The 21,631-nt window shown below is 34.3% G+C and overlaps 1 protein-coding gene across 2 annotated transcripts in view; it reads left to right on the top strand.

Annotated features, from left to right (window-relative positions):
* The window catches only part of CNTN5 (contactin 5), a 320,159-nt gene that overhangs the window by 185,559 nt on the left and 112,969 nt on the right, over nucleotides 1-21,631 (top strand). For both annotated transcript variants that reach the window (XM_017816074.1, XM_017816073.1), the window contains 4 exons: nucleotides 5,795-5,976; nucleotides 12,915-13,051; nucleotides 14,962-15,091; nucleotides 17,216-17,366. In XM_017816074.1, coding sequence (XP_017671563.1) covers nucleotides 5,795-5,976; nucleotides 12,915-13,051; nucleotides 14,962-15,091; nucleotides 17,216-17,366 — 600 coding nt within the window. The remainder of the gene's footprint in view (nucleotides 1-5,794; nucleotides 5,977-12,914; nucleotides 13,052-14,961; nucleotides 15,092-17,215; nucleotides 17,367-21,631) is intronic.

Raw genomic sequence — 21,631 nt, 5'->3', positions numbered from 1 at the left:
TTTGATTGCTTTTACCATAAGGCACAAGGAAAGTGGGGAAAAAACCCTACCAAACTTCAACTCTCCATCAGTAAAATGTATTCTCGAAGCAGCAATATTACCAATCTTTTTCCTTTCTCTCTCAGGACTATCAAAGAAAACTTGTAAACATTGCTAAAAACTGTGTTCAGTAATTTACACAGCCTTGCTTTATGTTTAAAGATAATCTTTTTTTTTTTTTGCATTGGCTTTGTATAGGTTTTCTCTCTGTGTCAGAGTTTGACAGGATCACAAGGAAACAAATTCTAGCAATTGTCAATAGTAGGTCCCCAGAGTTACTACTGTAACTTTCTCTTCAAGAAAGTTCAGAAATTTCTCTTCTCTGTCTTCCCACAAAGAAATAAATGCTTATAATCTAAGGTACAAGAGCCTTAAATCCAGCCCTTCTGGTCACTGTCTTTAAACTCTGTGGCTGATCAGCAGCTTCAAAGCCATCTTGCACACCCCAGGCAAGCCGGATTTATGTTTACATTTACCTCATGACTGATGGTAGGGCTGTTGTTTCTAGAATTTCTGGATTCATTGTAACTAGTCTTCTGGAAAAGATTTGTAAACATACACTGGCTTTATCTGTACAACAGAGTTAGGAAATCCTAGATCAATGTGCCAGCTACAGAAATTCTTCCTGGAAAAAGTTTGGAAAGAGAAAAATGACACAAGAAAGTTCAGTTATAAAAACAGTTTTAACACAAGGCAAGTAAACACAGTTGTACTGGGGCCCTGAGGATCCGTATGAACACCTGCCAAAAATATGTCATCGTTTCAGGCAAATTTTCTGCTTCAAAACATTTTTCTCCTCTAACTTAAATTCTGGATTCTTCCTGTATTATCCCCTATACAAACACAGCAGACGTCATAAGTTGCTTAGGATTCTCTTCTTAACAGCTTTGATTAAGTCACAGGCTGATGATAATTTACCAGTTGTTATGTCTTTAATACTTTTTAGAAGAATGTCTGCTTATTTCAGAATGCCCATGGCCAGCAAACTGAGGTAGGGTATGATATAGAGACTAGAAAAAGTGGTTATGGATGGTTGAGATAAAAACAAAGCTTACTTCCATTCTTTTTTTAACAGTCATGATAGCTCAACATCTCCTTAATTCTACAACATAAGTAGCATCTGCAATACTATGATGACAAAACCATAAAATGGAATTTTGCAATATGGACAACACAGAATACAGAGGAGGAGATGTTCAGCTCTTTTGAATTAAATTTTTCACATCTAGCTGTGCTGTTGTGATTTCATTAAGAACAAATGCCATTATCTAACTGTTAAACACAGACACAAAAGGTTGTGGAATACCTTTTCTGCTTTACTCACTATTTGTGAAACCAATACCTTGCCTATTGTGGTTCTTCTGTTCTCTTGTTTGATCACACCTTAATCAGATGACTCGTGTTCATGATTCGCTTGGATTTAAGAATTTGGAATATTTTTTTAAATCACCGAACGTGTCAGTTATGTTATCTAACTTTAGCTATCGAACAGCTAAGTTTCAAAACTAAGCCAACAGTTTAGGCTCTGATCAACCAGTAAAGAGAAGCTCTGGAGTACCATTCAGCACTGTCCCTGCTCTGTGCCACAAAGAACAGCAGTGGTCACAAAGCACATCCACATTAGTATATGACACTTACACGTATATATCAGACCTTTTTAGTACAGTCATGGATGTGTGTTGAAGTGACTTGTAGACCTGGACTTGTTCCTGCGCACAGGCTTCAAACTCATCAACATTTCATTCTATTCTTTTTCAATTCTTAAGTCACCATACTCACTGCTGCTATACTTTATGAGTACTCACTATCTTTTAATAACCAAATGAAAGGAAAAGTGATTGTCCTGTCTCCTAAAACTCTTCATCTGATCAGAGCAGATTTATATGGGATATTTTAAAGGTAGAATCACGTGAATGGTTGATGGGCATTTCTGGAAAGCATCAGATGGAGAGAATTTCATTATAATCCTTGACATTTTAATCCTACATAATTATCCTGTAAAAATTACAAGGTATTTAACACAGTTGTAAGACTAGGGCCATAAGAAAAAAAAAGGTGGTTTTTTTTATGTAGTGGTCATGTAGTGGTTTTCAAGATATATTATGATGTGAACCTGTGGGTTTGAAGGACAGCCATGCATGGTAAAGAGAAATAGTGTGGAGAGGAATTGAAATTACAGTAGAAAATAAAATATTTCAAAATATCACATCAATCATCACCAATAGAATATACAGAAAAAGTAATCTATGTATTTTTATTTATGATATTATTGAAAAACTAGGAGCTCAGATCCATGGCAAAGGTATTTTAAAATTCAGACGTTACTCTATTTCCACCTCATGCTTTTCCCAAAATAAACATATGCTATAGATATGTAGTGAAATATTTTCTCATATGAAATTGAAAGTGAAATATTTTCTCATATGAAATTGAAAGGAAAAAGAATTGCTTCACATAATTTTTTGAAAACATTTTTATTTCTATATTTTATTTAAACCTGTGAAGAATTCCCAACAAATTCAACAGCACTGTCCTAAATAATAAACCACTGAACATTGACTCCTATAATATCTTCCAAGTGTAAATGTAAAATTATAACTCATATTTTTTCAAATTCAAACTGTACAAACCCATAGTAATGTCTATTGGAGTCACTAGGAACCCTTTAGAATTTTTATTTCATTTTAGATTAATGAGAATTTTAATGATGGTATTTCTGAAATCAAGTAGGGTTTTTGTCTTGGTGGTGTTAAGATTTACCCATAGTATTCAGCAGATTTTTTTCCCAAAACCAAGGAGAAATCTCATCTTTCAACTCAATTGAAACTCAAATCAAGTTGCTCATAGGAGCTGAATGTGAACAGGGTTATAGTAAACAAGGAAACTGTATTCCCATAAAAGTCTGCTGAGACCAAAATAAAAATGGATTATAATGCTTATAAGATTCAACAGTTATGAATATGACATTAAACTCATATTAATGATAGAGGTACTTCTGTAATAGCTCCATTTTTTAAAAAGCTGTGGATCATTTGAAAAGATGAAAAATGTGCATATATCAGCTCTTATAGTTGATTTTATGGGTTTCCTAGAACAGTCACACAATCTTATTCTTTCACCCACTCACTGATATATTTTATTTCCTTCTCACAGAAGTCACAGAGGAGAAATAAGTATAGATATAGATATGTGTTTATTTCAGATGTAAAATTCATGCTTTGCTTGTAAGTTATGCAAGGAAAATAGACTTCATCAAACAGAACTACAAGTTGTCCACGAACACCAATTTGTAATATGGGAGTACTTTCCTTTGAAATCATTAAATCTGCACAGCTAAGGTAACTTTATCTCCTTGAAAAATTCCACTTATTATCTCATAGTGATGAAGACATCAGTGAGTTGTTTAAAATATGTTTCCTAATGACCCAAACAACAAGTTTCCTCTGTGATTTCCATGTTATACAAATTTACTTGCTGCAGGAACCACATAAGCAAATTTCAAAAAATTAGTTAAATGCAATTTAAAGGAAATTTTCTAAAAACATGAATTTCAAAATAATCTCATAGCAGCAAAATGAGACAATTTTCATGGTTTACAATCTCTTCACTCTTTCTCAGAAATATACACTAGCAAAAAAATTCTTTTTACTAGTCCTATTCAGCACGACCAGTTTTCTTCCATGACAGTAGAGCAAAAGCATTATTGTCACGGATTTTACTGGAAGCAGGGCTGAAGGCCAAATAACTAGCAACAGGCAACAAGCAATAAGCACCCTTATGGTGCTAAATAAAGTGTATCTGCCCATCTATTTTGCACCGTATCAACATGAAGTGTTTCTACTGTGGACCTATGTTGAAATCTTTGGTCAGAGTGATTGTTTTGCAGCCAGCAACCATGACACAATTATATTCCATACAGAAAGAGGGTAAGATAAGGAGTTAGCTCTTTAAGCTGAATGCAAAACAAAAGACTTACAAAATCTCCAGGAAGTCACTCAAGAAAGAGTATAAATTTGAATATCAAAGTGAAGCATGCAATTAGAAATAAACTATGAGAGCTATTGAATGGAAAAAAAAGAAACTAAGGTTGTTGTTTGTAATACATCTAATATATACAAATAGCTATTAAGTATAGCAAATCAAAATATGTAGCTGAGGACATGAAAGTAATATCATAACTGGTGGGCTAAGACAAAGTTTTATTAGCGCATCGAAACCAAAAATATCTTATTTATCCTTTGTATTTAGAATTGAACCTCTTGAAGTACTTCAGTCAGATAAGAATGGGAAGTTCTTTTAATCTTCTAATTGAAAGCATGTAAACTAACTTCTAATAGGAAGGAAACTTTATAAATTAGAACTATACAAGCTGCAGAAAAGAGTCCTCAAACCAAACCTACAGGACACCAAAATTTGAAATCAGTCATCAAGAAAATAATTTAGAGTTAAAAAATTAGAAAGCTACCAAGCTCGAATGGTGAGAGTAGTGAAAAAAGAAAGAGAATATATGATCTACACCCCTCATATGATCCACAAACATCTATAAAAAGAAAAATATATACATAATTGGGGAGCTGAAGAAAAAGACATCAACCGGTTTTGTTTAGTAAGGAAAAAGAAAAAGATTATTTGATTTTCATACGTGTATTTCTTCTGTGGGGGACAGTGTAAAGGATCTTTTTGCAAGAATAAAGAGCTATTGTAAGGACCATGTCTCAGAGATGAATACACACACACTCGCAATAAAGTACATTTTGTCAGGTTAAGTAATCAGCGCAGTGAACTTATAAGGGAAGTAATGATTGTCTCTGTGACATTCAGGACAGAAAACTAGAGAAATATTCTGACATCCAAATACCAGTCTGGGAATTTTCTGAATCTCTATAAAGTACTAGGATTTGGAGCATCTTGTCTGGAATTTTGAGTACGACTCCAGTAACTCACAAGTGGAAGTTAGTAAATCATGGCAGTCATTCATAGCAGTTTTGAATTTGAATCTATATTATGAAGTACTTTTCCCCCTCCGTCTGTACCAAAAAGCAGGGTTGGGCTAAAAAGAAAGTTTTATGAGTGCAAACACTATTTAATCAGTTTCTTCCCTGAGAATGAATGTAAATGACCAGTTTCCACATCGACCTGTGCGGAACAGCAAGCTACAGTGATTTGCTCCCACAAGCAAGCATGTAATGCTATGAGCCAGAAACAGTAGGGCCATTAATACGTTCTTCTTACACAACCAGTTTTGCAACTTGAAGAATATTGTAATAAAACAGGTCTCCAAACCTTTGGTCACTTTAATTCACCCTAGAAAGTGTGGTATTGAAATCTCCCACCTAGATGGACATTATCACTGAACCATCTTCTGAACTGAAGTTTCATTGCAGGAAAGTTGGGATGTGTTGGAATTTCCTAAATTCAGCCAGGTTTTGAAGTTGTTATTTTCTTTGGCCTACTGAGGGGAAGTGTTCAGAAGTAAAGCATAAAGTGCTAAAGAAATTCTAGAGAATTTTAAGTGATTTACTTGATCTCAATAAAAATTTAGTCTCCCTTGTGGATGAAATAGACACATCTCATGCAGCAAGCCATTTATTAAGGATTCCCTATAGAAAACTCAGGTATATTAACCATTATATGAACCTTAATTGTGGTTATATTTTATTGCTGCTTAGATTATTAAGTGTTTAAACTACCAGATAACAGAATCTATATTCTGAATATGGAAGAGTACTAACAGTAATTTTGCTTAATATTTCAGCCCTGTTCCAACAATCTCTTGGAGGAAAGTTAATGGTCATAATCCAAGTAAAGCCCGCCTGAGAAAATCCCAAGCTGTGCTTGAAATACCTAATGTGCAGCTAGAGGATGCGGGAATGTACGAATGTAAAGCTGAAAATTCTCGTGGAAGAAATGTCTTCAGAGGACAACTACAAGTGTATAGTAAGTATAACTGCACATAATATTATGCAGGATTGCTTTGTCCACACTTAAGGCTTTAACTACACATGAAGCATTTCAAGAGCCAGTAGAAACAAGATACCTTGATATCAGGTATCAATATACCAAAAATAGTGTTGAATAAAGCTATGTATTTTTATTCCTTAGTATTGCAATAAAGTCTGAAATATATAAATAACATTGATTCCCTTAAAGAACTGACTTAAATAAAAATTCATATTTCATGACTATGGATTTTTTTAGAGTATAGATATAATTTTAAAAGTCTATTTCTTTGACTCCTGATGAAATAATGATATGCAACCTAAACATGATGCATCTGTGAGAAAACAATGTTAGAAATGTCTTAGGATTTTTATCACACTTTTATTAACATTTCACCTCTGTTATGTTTGGGTGTTGAGTTTTGTCAGGTTCGTTACATAGGGATCTCCATAGGGATGGAGAAGTGTTTCTTTTTTGTAGAAAATTCTCAATCTAGGCATGCACAATTTACAAAAGTTTTGATTTCAGAAAGTGCCCATCATTTTTTCTCTCAGATTGATCTTTCTAAAAATTTTTTGAGTGAGTATAAAAAAAATTGAGTCATGCATTACATTGAAAAGAAAAAAAAACAAAACCCAAATTAAAAATATTTAATAAACCCCATGAATTTTATGTAATATTGTTGTTGCATCCTGGAGTCTAGAAACAAAAGCCTGCATAAGACATACCATGAATACTTAAAAGTCAAAGTTTTGCATATATCAAATGTAAGATTGAGTCTCACCTACTTCTTTTCAACTAAAGCTATACTAATTTCTATCATTCCACGAATGGTACAACCTTAAACACTTAGCAGGAACAGTCTTCTTCAGGGGATCATGCAACAAATCTTTCAGATTAAATTGTTTTCTGTCTTCGGATGTCACAGTCAGTGGAATTCCAATCACTGAAGTTTAGATAGGTCCTCACGCTAATAGATATCTCTAAGAAGGAGTTTTTCCTGTTAATCAATTTTATTTCTCTTTACTTGATTTCAGCCCATGGCTCCTAATGCTTTCTCCCCATCACTAGCTATACAGCTTTCTCTGTCTTTGCTACACACTTTCATCAGATAACTGTAGACTGACATCATATATTTAGTTTATTTTCCACACATGTCAATATTTCCAGGTCCATAATCTATTTTTCTGTCTCTTCCAGCTTTCCAATGCCTTTATCTTAGCTCTCTTGATTTTAGTGAGTATCAGGATATCTCTGGATGGTGTTTCTTTCCTTGCTTTTCATTCTCGCCCCTCTAGAGCCCAGGGCAGGTTTTTGTCTTCAATTTCTTGTTGTATATGCTGGAAAAATCATGTGGTGGTTAAGATGATAGTTTGCACATTTCATTTCAGACTTGTCATCTAAACTGCACTTGCAACAAAGTTTTTATAAGACTTTTACTGAAAACAGCAGTCAAAGCCCAGGGCCTACTCTGAGCCTCCTACTGTGCCAATACACCAGTGATATTTCTTTGGTATTACAAATTCTGACTATAATTCATTTCCATGAAAGTATAGCACCTCCTGCAACAAACCTGAGGGCCAGGGACATTTAGCAGCTGGTCTTTTTCTACAACATTTCTTAAAATGTCTGAAAAAAAAAAATCTGAGTGATAAGGTATATCCCAGCTCATACACTTCCAGCTGTTTTCTAGAGCTGTGGAAGTACTAGATGCCAAAGCAGCTCATAAAGGTGTTAGAATTATCTCTGCTTCTTTTCTTCAGAGTTAAAGGAATATAAAAGGTTCTCTTCAACAGAAAAATAAAGATGCCGTAAAATGAAATTATTTCTACAAGATCACTGTGCAGATCTGTAAAATTGATGTAGTGCTCTACACAACTCTTCCTCTCTCATTAGGTTTTTGCTTTGAGCAGAAATAAAGGTGGTACTCAAATATGTGGAATACATTTTCAATGTCAGTTTTTTCTACTTTTCCAGAGGGAAATATGAAATTTCACTGTTGTCTAAATTATATTTTTAGTGTCACTGCCTTTATGAATACGCTAATTTTTACTCATTGGTATTTTCTGTAATAATATTAGAACAACTTCTTTAACATAAGAAGAAGGGAGTGCACTTCAGATTGCCTTATTCCTCTGATTAAGAGATACGAGACTAGTATGTTATCAAGTTTCACCTATCTGCGTTAGAAGGGAACGAAGTCAGAGCAGGTTACAGAGGGCTTCCAGATGGAGAACACTGGCAGTGACCTCCAGTAGATCAGGACAAGAATTACAAATTTTTACTAGACCCTGAGAGTGCCTTTCCTTGGCCTTGACATAAAATACTCCCCATAGAGCCATTCACAGTCTCCAATGCTCCTGTAGACAGCATTAGTGTCTCACTGGCCTACAAAGCTTGACAACTGCTTTCAGGGTATAAAAGGATTTGTGTGAGAAGGTTTTTAGCAGCACAAAGTTTAGCCAAGTGTTAATTTACAAAATTCTCACCTTCTTTTCCTAACAGGTGATTTGGCAGAATTTGGGGGATTATTTGAATCGGCATTTCCTGCTGTGCCTTTTGTTCATAACAATAGTCAACGTGAATTATTTACCTTTCAGCTCACTGTCTTTTCACTAACATCTTATTCCTCCAGGTGACAACAATTATTTTGGCTCAGAAATTCAGATGTAGGCAGTTATTCCTTACCAGAGGTTTCTGGTAGAATTTCAGAGCAGTCTGTAGGACCAGCTGTGTCATACTGCAGTCTCACAATTTACATATCTCTGTAGGAACTCACTCACTGTCTGTTTGAATCTTCTTCATTTTGTCAGTTGCATCTGATCTGGGTCACCACAGAGTATTTTGAAGAAAGCCCAGGACACCCAGTCTGCCTGTCTAGTCACATTTAATCACAAACTAGTGATTTTTCATTTCTTACCTGATGCTGCAATCCAGATATACCATGACTGCCTGATACAGCTGACACTTCAGATGTTGTTCAGAAAGCAGTGTTTTGGATGCTGACAATTTCATATTATTGTAGTCTCAGCACTTAGTGGAAATTCATCTGTAGGCATTAAAAACATAATTTTTAAAATGACAGACACCCTCATATGCATTGAAATCTATTTTGGGAGGTGTGATTTTCCCCCAAGTGATCTGCTCATCCCGTAAGTTTCCATGAAATTTTATTCAAGCTCAAATTGATTAACAGAGGAGAGTACAAAAATTAAAATGTGGGTGGATAATTTTGCCATTAACCTTTTTGTCCCTCCACAAATCCTGACTAACAGCATTTCCCCAATAGTAAGCACTCGTCTGTGCAATTCCTGCTCCTCTCTCACTCTGAGCCTCTTTGGTTTTCTTCTGTGTTACCTATTCACTACTGCCAGGCTCAGCAGGGGATGGTGATGCGAAGCAGATTTCAAAACCACTTTTTTGGCTGTTTTTCTTTTGGCTGGATCAATTCCCTCACCCTGCTCACAGCAGCGCCCCATGACCAGTATATGAGATTTGCCATAGCACAGGAGTGGAACAAGCAGCTGAGAGCAGGAAGATTCTGTAATGCAGTGTAACAGATCATACTGATTTTAAAAAACATTTTATTACTTCCTTATAAAAACTGTATGAGAAAAAAAAAAAAAGTCCACTACAGGTTAGACCCATACAGTAAAACTAGCTAGAGAAGAGGGGTTTTGGTTCGAAATTGTACATTCAGTTTAAATGTGCTATCTTGTCTTTCTCACTTATCTTTCTCACTATTCTTCTCCTACTTTACTCTTTCAAATTATTCTCATGTACAGGAAAATAATTTTTTCACTCCAAACTCCATAGTCATTCACATTTTAGGACATTATTTAAAGTCATTTCTCTGTGCATAATTTTGTCCTTAATTTTTTCTCAGTCAAAAAGTTGCTTAAAAATTTGAGAAAGTAGTTTGAATTTTCTGTACTTTAATTTCATTTTGCACAGAGGATACAAAAATTGGCCTGTAAGCTTCCAGATTTATTGCCAATTTATGTTTATAAAATATTTTGACATCCTTGAATAAACAGGTGCAGAAATGCAGCATAAAATAAATCAAGGATTGGACAGTGATTTTAAAATCTCAGAAGCACTGTATAAAGCTCTGGCACAATACCCATAAAGACTACTGAGCAATAAAACACATCCTTCTCTTCTTACAGTTACCACAAAACTCTTCACTGGACAGATAAAAACCAGGCAGACACCTGTTTTTCCCCCGGGTGAATGTTGCATTTTTAAGAAGGAAAAAAAGGACTTGTTACTTTTGAAATCTGATTAAGTGCTTCTTAGAATTTATATTTTGCAATTAAAATAAAGTCTGATCATAGAATGAAGTTTTCTTTGCATACATGTGTATCATGGTGATGCTACCACATTTTTGCTAAAAAAACCCAAACCTAGTACCTTGAATCAAAGGTTGCACACGCAGTTAAATGTTTCAATTTTTAAAGTATTAATAGGATTTTAGAGCAAGTGTTATGATTTGATAGAGTCACTCTTGCTAATAAGCAGAGAGGGAATTCTGTGTGAAAAAGTAAGGAGTACACAGAAAGAGAAACAGAAGCCAAAACGTGATGAAAGTATTTCCCTTAATCATGCATTTAATTCTATTCCAGCTACGTCTACCTATCTTTTTGCTACCTTCTTCTCAGAAGAGTGGGAATCTGAGTCATTGCCTTCACTGATGGCAAGTTCAACAGCTTGAAAAATATTACTCCAAAGGCCATTTAGGCTATGAGGAGAAAATTTAGGGTAGAAATACCCCAACTAAAGAAAAAAGGATTGTTCTTACCAATCAGTCATATCTCTGTGGTTTGCAAGTTTGTCTTTTCAGAAGAAAACCTGTGCTGTGACTGTGTTACCAAGACAGCCACAGAAAAAGGATAGGGAATGGCAGTTCTGAAAAGGACACCCCTGCAGCCAGGCTTGGGGAGACAGTTTTGTTTTGGTGTAAAAATGTTAAAAATGTTCATCTTCTAATTCTGGATGCTCTGGTTCATGATGAGCTCAAATTCAACTAGGAAAAATGGGACTAGATATGCTTTGGATCAAAGAGTAGAATTCACAGAACAGCATAATAATAAAAATAATTAAATATAAATAAAATCAGTTTAGCGCCTCTTTGAAACGGCATGATTTTATGGTACCACTGGTTGTCTTTTATGGCTTTTTAGTTACACATTAACTGTCTCATCTTCCAGAATCATATTAATGTACTCGTTTTCAAAGGAAACAGTTGTTTCTCAACATGATTCCTTCATGCATACTTTAGCACTCAAAAAAGAGAACAACAACATCGACTATACAATGCAGTTGAATTATATTTTTAGGACAATTAGTAGACACCAAATAAGCAGAGATTCATGCAAGCTGTTTCTTTCCAAGGATGTTTGTGGGACCCTTTGTTATGACTTAACAAAAAAGTGATTCAGCACAATGAAGCAAATGTGGAGAATTTCGTGTGTTGCCTTGACTGTAATAAGAAGAATAAGGATGCAGAGGTTTTTAGTTTTTCCTCTACCAAAAAGGAAATGAGTGATTCTTCTTCTGATATGTTTCCAGCTTCTGACAACTGTCTGGTCAGGGACTCTTGACGCAGATTATTCCCTGCTTAGGAATGATAGACACTTCATTCACTTTCTTTATCATCCATGCACGAGACGTAAGCTACAAGCAGTTAGTCACCTGTCATACCTTTTCCTATCTTCTCATGTCTTTGATTGGTGGCCTGTCAAATGCCAGCTAGATTCAAAGATTTATTTTTAAACTCGATTCCCATGTTTAAGTGCATCATCAATTATCTGTCGTTTGAAGTGGAGACTTTGTTGTGACAGATCTGGACTTCTATTCATACCAAGCAGAAGAATTTTACATCCCTCTTGTAGTGAAGACCTCTTAGCTACTTATTCTTTGCAATTTGGAAAAAAAACCCAAACAATGACAATTAAAAAAAAAACCTGAACAAAACCAATAGAACATTTATTATCATTATGTTAATTAATTTCATCTATCATCATCTGTACCACACAAAATGATATGCCTACAATGTCAAAACCCAAAAGCTGGTTTTTAAGTACACATTTTTATTCTGCATATGAATGCTCAGTTCCTCACTGAATCATATAATGTTTTCCAAATTATAAATCCTATGTATACCTATCTGATTGACTGCTATATTAAAGATCTACTTCTCTGTAAAAAATATTCCTCACTTTTCAGTGGATTATTTAATGAAATTTAGGTACTACTGGTCGCATGTACACCTATCAACTGTCTGCCTTTAAAAAAAAGACTGTTTTGAGATTGACATACTGTGTAATTTATGTTCCTGATGAATGGTGGAAATCTCATGGGTTCTGTGCTTAAAAACATTAAAAGCATTTTCTCCCTTGAAATGTGAACTTAAGACACTTTAACAAAAATACGTGCAAGTACCTTACCAAATTCTCAGTTATTTCTAGCTGAATAAATAATGATTTCCTAGTAAAATGAGAAAGCTAAATGAAAGAGTCTATGACAACCCTTTTACCACAATATGAATAGCTTAGTTCTTGTAAATTACTAAATGTTCTATTGCAACTACCAAATATTTGTCTTAAATTCAGGAATAATGAATGTATTAATATACAGTACTGCAATTTAATCCATTAGACATTATTAAATCGGGCAGATTTCTATTCATGATCATGCTACTGCTCATTACTGGTGCCATTACCACATTTCCTTTAAAGTTATGAAGTTTGGCTAACTTTATTACTGTCTCTTTTGGTTTGGGCTGTTTGTTTAAACGTGCTTTTTTTTGAGAGTAAGATAAGTTTAGTAAAGGCCAGTAATTTAAGCTTTTTAATTGATTAGGTCTTCGCACATCAGCTAGAGACTAACCAGTTTGTATGCTTTGACTTTAACATGGTATTTTTTTCTTTTAGCCTACCCACACTGGGTGGAGAAACTTAATGACACACAATTAGACAGTGGAGATCAGCTCCGATGGGAATGTAAAGCCACTGGAAAGCCAAGGCCCACGTATCGTTGGCTGAAAAATGGAGTTCCTCTCTGGCCGCAGGTACACTTGGACACTGGCGACAAGGAGTCACCAGTATGTTGTACGCTTCTCCTTTCATTCTGATAAAGTCAGTTAAAGAAAGTACTGAAAAGTACTGTTTTCTGTGTTAGTTTCTTAGGTGTTAGTGTACAGTACAGACAGGTTTTCTATGCATGTCCCCTGTGAACCATCTCAAGCAATGTAAAACTTCATTCATCAGTAGTAATTGTCTGTAGTTCAGAAATATTTGGAAGACAGGATCTACTGAGCTATGTCTGTACTATAGTGTACATCTAAACAATCTCCAATATGATTTTTTTTTTTGTTTAGATAGTGGTATCATGTTATTTGTATCTATTTATCTTTCTGTATAAAAAGATGGTAAAAACTCAGCTGTATTTGCTGAAACAGATTTCTTCATATTTCTCTCAATGTTATGTTATCCTATGTTATGTTATTTACTATATTTTAAAAAAAAAAGCATGCTCTTCAAATCACTAGCAGGCTAATATAAAAAGTACAATGACTATTACATTTTTAACTCCATTTATTCTCTGCACGTTACAGAACTTGCTGTCAAGACCATTAAAATGGTCCATGTAAAACTCCTAGAATGTAAAATATTTAACTACAGTCAACTGATATATTTTAGAATTAGACATAAATAAAATTCTCTTTTTCTTTTAAATGACCACTCATGTCATGGTCTGCCTTTTATTTCACTTTATTCTTTTTCTCTCACTGAATCATCAAAGTGTCAGCCCACATCATGTGGGTTTTTTCTAACACCTTTCCATTTTTATAGTCTCAAATTATTTAAAGAGTTGTGTAAATTTATTTAATCTATTTCTGCAGATTAAAATAAAGCTGTTCAATTCTGTGAAAAAATGTCTCCATTTGCAAATCAATTCACAGAATGGATTTATGAATATAAAACATGTAATGTCTTTCTTTTCAGCCAATGTCGCTTCTATCTGTGAACATCCACCAATTATGCAAACAATGAGAAAGGAAACATAAACACAGTTTTCTTTTGAAGCTGTGAGGCATTGAAAATAAGGTTACATGGCTTTACTTTACCCATTTCTGTCTTTTTAGATGGAGCTATTAGTCCTGAAATTGAAGCAATTTAAATATCGCTACTTTTTAGCTCTCTGATTTTCCAAACCATTAGTTTCACCAGGCTCTGAAATTTCAAATTAAATTTCGCTTCAAACTGGGAGGGGGCTTCCAACAACAGAGAGAATTTTTATCATAGTTTCCTCTGTATTTCCAAACAACTTATTCTCTATTGATTTTAACCTACAACAAACGTTACAACAAAACCTAGAGTTGTTTTATAGCAATTAAAATTATTCATAATAGAGCTTCATGAAGGACACATTTCTAAAAGGAGCTATTAATGCTTCTGCTCTTCCAGCTGTGGTAATTATTTTCTACTAGTGGACCTCTGAAATAAGAAATTTGAATTAATGATGAATGTGATTAGACCCTTTCTTACTCATGCAAGCAATCTTTCATATTTACTTATATGAAAATAATGCCATGGCTGAAACCAAACATTTGCTAGAGATGTGAAGATCATCAGATATGTTACACCCACAACTGACTTCTTGCTTTATTAAAGTTCCCAGGATGCTTTTAAAAAGTATGTAAGGCTAATAACAAACAAATAAGCAAACAGACAAAAGAAAACTTTGGAGATATAGAACTAATGCTGAAAAATATTTACCTTTAAATATTTTTGGACTTTTTATTGTTATATTTCCTTATATTACAAGAAAAAAAGTAAACCCAAGGAAATTTGCTACTTAGTTTTATCTTAGGTATTTTTTTGACCCTTTGTCTTAAATTAAGAGCACAGCAATTTTCCAGTGTCTTTTTGCTTTTATAGAATGATTTTTTAAACTTTTTTTTAAATTCTGTTACAGAGCAGGATTGAGATGGTTAATGGTGTTCTGATGATCCACAGTGTGAATCTCTCAGATGCTGGAATGTATCAGTGCTTAGCAGAAAATAAGTATGGCACCATTTATGCCAGTGCCGAGCTGAGAATTTTAGGTGAGTATGGAAAAAAACAGACTGTTTCGTTTTCCTGCTTTGATAATTACATTTTTTCTTAGACTGTTATGATAAAGAGCAGCTTCTGCTAGTCCAAACAGCAGATCAGATAAATGTGGTTCCTTTTTATTCTTGTTATTTATATGTGGGTCCTTTGTTGCCCCAAAGAGCAGAGGGCCTTCTGTTAGCTGAAAATTATCTTCAGTAAGTAACTGACTCAGTATATTTTGTACTATTTCTCATATAACACTATTTCAGTTCAAATAAATGGAAAAATATCCTTTATTCTCTCAAACATATGTTCAGGAAATGAAACTTAGAGAAAGTAAATATATTTAATCACTATTAAAATTAAATTATTGTGCCTACATTGGCCATTATTCAAAGGTAATTATGCATGATCTTAGTGTTAAAGCTATAAAAATTTCCTGTGAAGTTACCAAAACTGACTGAACACTACAAATTACATACTTGAGTGAATATAATAAAGAAATACACTACATAATGTTACCTGGAAATACAGTAAAAATGTCATTATTCAAAAGCCGAAGTAGGCAATTAATGAAGAAAAACTTGAAGCATGTCTTTTCAACACTCTAATTTTCCTTAAAGCAAACTCTGGTAACACGCAGTGAGACAATAATTCCATGGGATTAAGTGAGACAGAATTGTAATAGTCTTATCACCTTTATTAGAGTATGATGTAGATGGAAGACAGGTGTCTGTCAAAGTAATTCAATGGTCATATCGGAGGTTAGAGGTCTCTGCACTGCTCAAATCTGGCAAATTTCAAAACCTACACCTCAGAATCATTCCTGTAAACTTCCAGTCAAATGAATAAGAAAGCTGAAGTTACTGAAATAATATACTAGGCTTCAGCTAAGATTTGGCTCTTTTGGAGAATAACCTATCTAATACATCTCCACTATTTTCTTGCTGGCCGACATTAGAATTTCACTGATAAGTCTTAAAAATATTTCTTTATAACCATAAAGTGAAAAACCAAGATCAGTGATTGCTCCCTTTCCATCACTTGGTCATTTGTGATTCAGTTAGCAAAGAGATCCCTATAGGTTCTTTTGTTCTGTTTTTTATATCTGGTATAAGCTAGATATACCTACTATGTCCGGTAATTACACACTTTCTTTGATGTTCTTTAATATCAGAAATAACCACTGTATATTACTACAGTAAGATTTAGCCTTTCATTTTGTCCCTTGTGAAATTGTACCCCTGTTAAATTTTAACAATAATATTGTATTAAAGAAGCAGTTATGTTTAATTTTCTACCTTACTAAAGGGACAAACATAGAATAAATTGTCCATATAAACATCTCTGGTATGAGAATTAACCAAAATAATGATAGGAAATTCCTACATATTTGAGGCAATATGTTCCTGTAAGTGTAGCTGAGATAGGGGGCTTTTGTTTTGCAAAACTAATTTAAGAAAAAGAAAAAACAGTGAGATTACTTGAGAACAACTGTCCTTTCTTGGTACGAAATTACAGTAATTAGTGTCATTTTGTGATGCATTTATTAGTTTAGCTATTGTTTGTAAACAATGGGAATTCTTGAAAAGTGAAATACTAAGAACAAGACCCGGTTAAACATCTTCTATTAAGAAGTTCTCACTTTTCAGTTCCCGCTATTCAGACAAATATAAAAAGAGAGAGCAATAAAATTTCTCTAACAATAAAACTTTTTGTAAGAATTAACTCTGGAGAGTACATTTTGGATAGTTGTGGAATTTAGACTTCTTTTAATTTTGAACTATTTACTTCTAGTAGGTTTTTCATGAAATAGAAAAAAAATTGGCAAAAGTGTAGGTAAAACAACTGTATTATTTAACTTATAAAGCTGTTGGATTTCACAAACAATCTCTAATATGCTGATGTGAAAAACTTCTCATTAATCCATAATTGGATTAAGTTATAGACCTGCCATATAGTCCTGGCTGCTGATTTCAAATATTTTGTAAAATTTCATCTTTGGAATAGTAATTTCCAAGAAACAGAGATTCTATCCCCAAACCCAAATCTATAATTTTCCCCTTCTATTAAAGCATAATGGAACAGGAAACTGGGATTGTTTTCTGTAGAGATAACATACTTCTTTTTAACAGCTTCAGCTCCCACTTTTCCACAAAATCAAATGAGGAAAACAATAATTGTTACCAAAGGTCAAGAAGTTGTCATTGAGTGCAAGCCACAAGCCTCTCCAAGACCAACTATCACCTGGAAGAAAGGAGACAAAGCATTAAGGGAGAGTAAGAGGTGAGTAGACTGTTCATTAAACTAAATATTGTGTTTGCATGTTGGATTCTGTGATGTGATATGAATGTGCAGCAAGTGACAAGAACATGCATATGTTAGCATGGGTGTGACATAATTATTTTTTCAAGCTGATTTGTTTGATAGTAGTGACTTTATTGTTTCTGCAATATTGAAATGAAAAATCTTGACATTGTTCAGAGATGCAGACATGAAAAGGTGTTACTATTTTGGGAGGTTTTGTCTGTATTCTCTGTTATTAATTTCAAAAGTCTTTCATTTATACTGTAGAGATACTACAAATTTAGTGTATGAGAATACCAAAGGCATGGAGGCTGAAGTAGTCAGAACCACATAAAATATCGAATGCGCTTATTCATTTGAAATAATTTTAATAAAGCAGATTTGCAAGTTGATCACAATGGAAGTCTGTTTAAGAATAGTTTTAAAATGATTCAGAGAAGGAAAATGCAATTCTATTATAGGATTTAATTATATAAGTAATTTTTGTACTCAGCAGCACATCTGTTTAACAGAATATGTTTGATTAAATAAGTTCCATCCAGCTCTGTAGAGTAAAAGTAGTTTAAGCACTCCAGGTTAAATGCCAGATGTAATTGCACTTTATAAGATTGCTTATCTGTACACTAGAATAGTTTTGCCACTCTGCACATGGTCTTTAAGTACAAAGAGCAATCTTGTCCTCTTTCTGGTAATGTCTGTGAATGAACCACTTAAACTGACTTGTGTGGCATTAGTCAGGAAGATAAAAACAAGGCCCTTTTTGTTCATTTGTGCAATGCTAATGAGAGCAGCAGAGCGCATCCGTCCTCATTAGCTGCAAAAGCCATTCTATTCAAGTGTGCTGTATTTTCATCTCATGTCATATATTTTGTTCTGAGAAGGAAAAAATGGGTAAGTTCTCATACCATATTGACTTTCTGAAGAGGGGAGAGCAAAATAGCATTATATACAACATTTTACTAACAGATGTGAGTTGTATAGTTGTGCTGGTTTAAAGGTAAACAGGCAAGAGAAATGAACTCAAGTCAAAGGAGAGATTATAAATCAGAATAACAATTTAATAAAAAAAACCAATAAATAAGATTATATAGACAAACAGTTGGTTTTAACCCACAAAACACAAATATATAACCCAGCACCCTGGCACATGAACAGAGTGGTGTTCGTTGGGCCCCCTGAGTCCAAAGTAAAAGGAGAGGGAGTACCTCCCTCAGGGCAGGGAGCTCCACAATGGGTGTGAGGACAGGAGCCTCTCGCAGGCCTCTTAACACCCAGTTTATAGCCTGAGGAGTCAGGCTCTATGGGTAGATGGTGTAAATGGTCTATTGATAACAGTTTCTGGGAAATGGCATGGAAGGTTATAGAATACACAGTTTTGGGTTACACCCATTCAGTGATGAACTGGTCCCAGCTGTTCTAACTAGGACAATAGTGTAAATTGACGATATGGCAGCATGACATTACAAAGAAGCTGAAAATATCAAATATTGTGACACTGAAGTCTCCATACTGTACCTACACCATTAACACTTCCCCGCATAATATTTTCTTCTCATCTTCACAAAACTCACTATGGTTTCTCTGATCACCACATGTAAATCACATTTTAATCCCAGACCAGCAAAGCCTTTTGTCAGTCCAAACATAGAATAACTCTGAGGTTAAAATCTTATAAAAACTAGCTCTGGAGCTACATTTTTGGTATTTGTATCTTTTGATACTTGCTTCTTTTGACAGAGGCTAGAACAGGAAATGATGAAACTTGGTTTGACTGTGACACAAACTTCTGACATCCCTATTCCTGCAGTAGACAATCACAGTGGTGTTTTTATTGATTACAAGTAGATAAAACCTTTTTTGTTGATTTTCTCTGAATTATATCAAAGAATTACAGAACAGCAGGGAGTGTCATGGAGCTCTGGATATCACCTGGTCCAGCCCCCCAGTCAGAGCAGTGTCAGCTAGAACAGTTTGCTCGAGGTCATGTCTAGTCAGGTGTTTAGTATCTCCAAGTATGGAAATACTGTAGACTATCTGGGACATTTGTTCCTATTACAGTTAATCACCCCTATGTTAAACAACAAAAAAAAGAAGTCTGGCTCAGTCTACTTATTTCCTCCCTTCAGTTGTGTGTATCAATTGATCGGTATGTCAATCAGCTGGGACGCTCTGACCCATAATTAATATGGCCATATAATGAATTATTATCAATACTTCTTCCATGGCACACACAATTCTCCATTCAGACCTGTCCCAAACCCGCTTGCCCACCAAAATTAATAAAATGGAGATGTTGCTTACTTATGCAAAACCTGCCCATTGTGTATTGTCGCGTTGCAAAGTTACTTTCAGCTTGACATAGTCTTCATTTACCATGTGACTCACCTGAGGTCAATGGGACTGATTTGCAGCCATAGAGAAGCCTGTAGAAGCTGTACATTGAACAAAAAAGTACTAGATATCAATTGTAAGTGCTTTGACAGTCAGCACTTTAATATTACAAATAAAATTAGTGGATACTGAAAAAAGGAAGACATGGAAATTTATGCAGCTATCAGACATCAAAAACATGGAGAAATATTAATGAGGAAATTCTATCTTTATAATCATGTGGATATAAAATTTCAAGCCATACACTGACCTACAAAGAACAAAAAAAAAAAATAAACAGTGCTTTTTAAGTGAGAATCATCATCCATACATACTAAACTTAGAATAAAGCCACTGGAGGGGACAAAGCATTCAAACTACATGTAATAGTACCTGAGGGAGTGAATTGAGGTTGCTGAAATTTTCCATTTATCTAAGTTTGTATCAATTTGTTTTCTTCCAGTTATGTTTTGCTAACATTCAGCAGCTGTCAGAAGAGGTCAGAGAAAAGAAAGAGAAGAAAGAGATCTTTTATGGGACATTACATTCAAAATGCCAATATTAGGCAAAGACACAGGGAAGTCTTGTACTGTTGGGTTTTACCTACCTTCAAGTTAATACTGAAATCTTTGGCCTACAGAAGTAGTTGCTCTGTATGCCTAGATCTGTCACGCTTTGCTATGCAATTAGTGGAAACACATAGAGCTTAAATCTAAAAATATAATCATTCAAAAACTTAGAAATGGACATATTTTTATAGTCTTCTAGTCTCTCAAACTCCTTCATTTTCAGTTTTGATAGGTTCTTATTACAGTTTTACTCTTCACTCTACTATATTTAAGGATCTGTCAATGTTTCTATTGTAAGCTCCTATTTTAATAGCTTTTAAGTTTAATTACTATCAAAAAAATCAAAGAGGGAAAAGAAGGGCATTTCAGAGCAGAAACAAAGAAAGAGTTCACAGGCAAACTTTGTATTCAGTTTTGTGAAGTGCTTTGGTTAGCACATGTTGCATTATACTTTTGAATATGAACATGTATTTATGTGTAACATACGTATATATTACATGCTTTCTTCATAATCATGGTGGTAGCTTTCCAAAAGAATTTCAGTTCCATCTAACTGTGGTATGCAACATTTGTTTAAACTGAAGATTGTGTACTGTGAAGGCAAAAGCAAGTATACGTATGTAAAATGGATGGAAAATTACTCTGAAACATATTTTTCAGTTTGTCTACTGGTCCCTGAATTGCATTAGGCTTAACTTGTACCTGACACAAACTTTCCTGCATCTGTGTGATCAGCCACACAGATGGGACGGTAGCTCACTCTACTACCCTTTCACTTATAAGTGAAAACACCATACTTTTTTTTTCCTGGTAATGAAGAAATATCTTTAGAATTAATCCAACTTCACGAGCAAATTATTAATGAGTTTGAAGGTTTTATGCTGTGCCCCTCAGTTATATATCCAAAGAAAATGGTCATTCATAAGTTTAATTGGTTTAAAAAATAATATTTCCCACAATAAATTATGGGTTTATATTCAAGTAAATTGTTATCTACAAAATCCTACATGACTTCTCTGAACTGAAATGTCACAGTCTTTCTTCCCAGGAATGGTATTCAGGACAATACATTCTATTATTTCTTCTTAATACAGTGCTTCATATACTCTGCTGACTCGTTTTAGGGAAATAAGACTTGATTCAAACTAGAAGCATGTGTTTAGGTAACAGTGCATTGCATTGAAATATACATTATTTTAGAAAAGCAGTTTCACTACATTTTAACAGTTTTCAATTCAAATTGGATTTATTTGTGTAAAAACAGATACACAGTTCCCTACAATGCCCACTGTCATCCAACTTCTT

Source organism: Lepidothrix coronata, unplaced genomic scaffold, assembly GCF_001604755.1.
Source record: "Lepidothrix coronata isolate B3197 unplaced genomic scaffold, Lepidothrix_coronata-1.0 Scaffold53, whole genome shotgun sequence".
NCBI classification, from domain to species: Eukaryota; Metazoa; Chordata; class Aves; order Passeriformes; family Pipridae; genus Lepidothrix; species Lepidothrix coronata.
The sequence above is the reverse complement of the archived record's forward strand: the minus strand, read 5'-3'. Positions and strand labels throughout refer to the sequence as shown.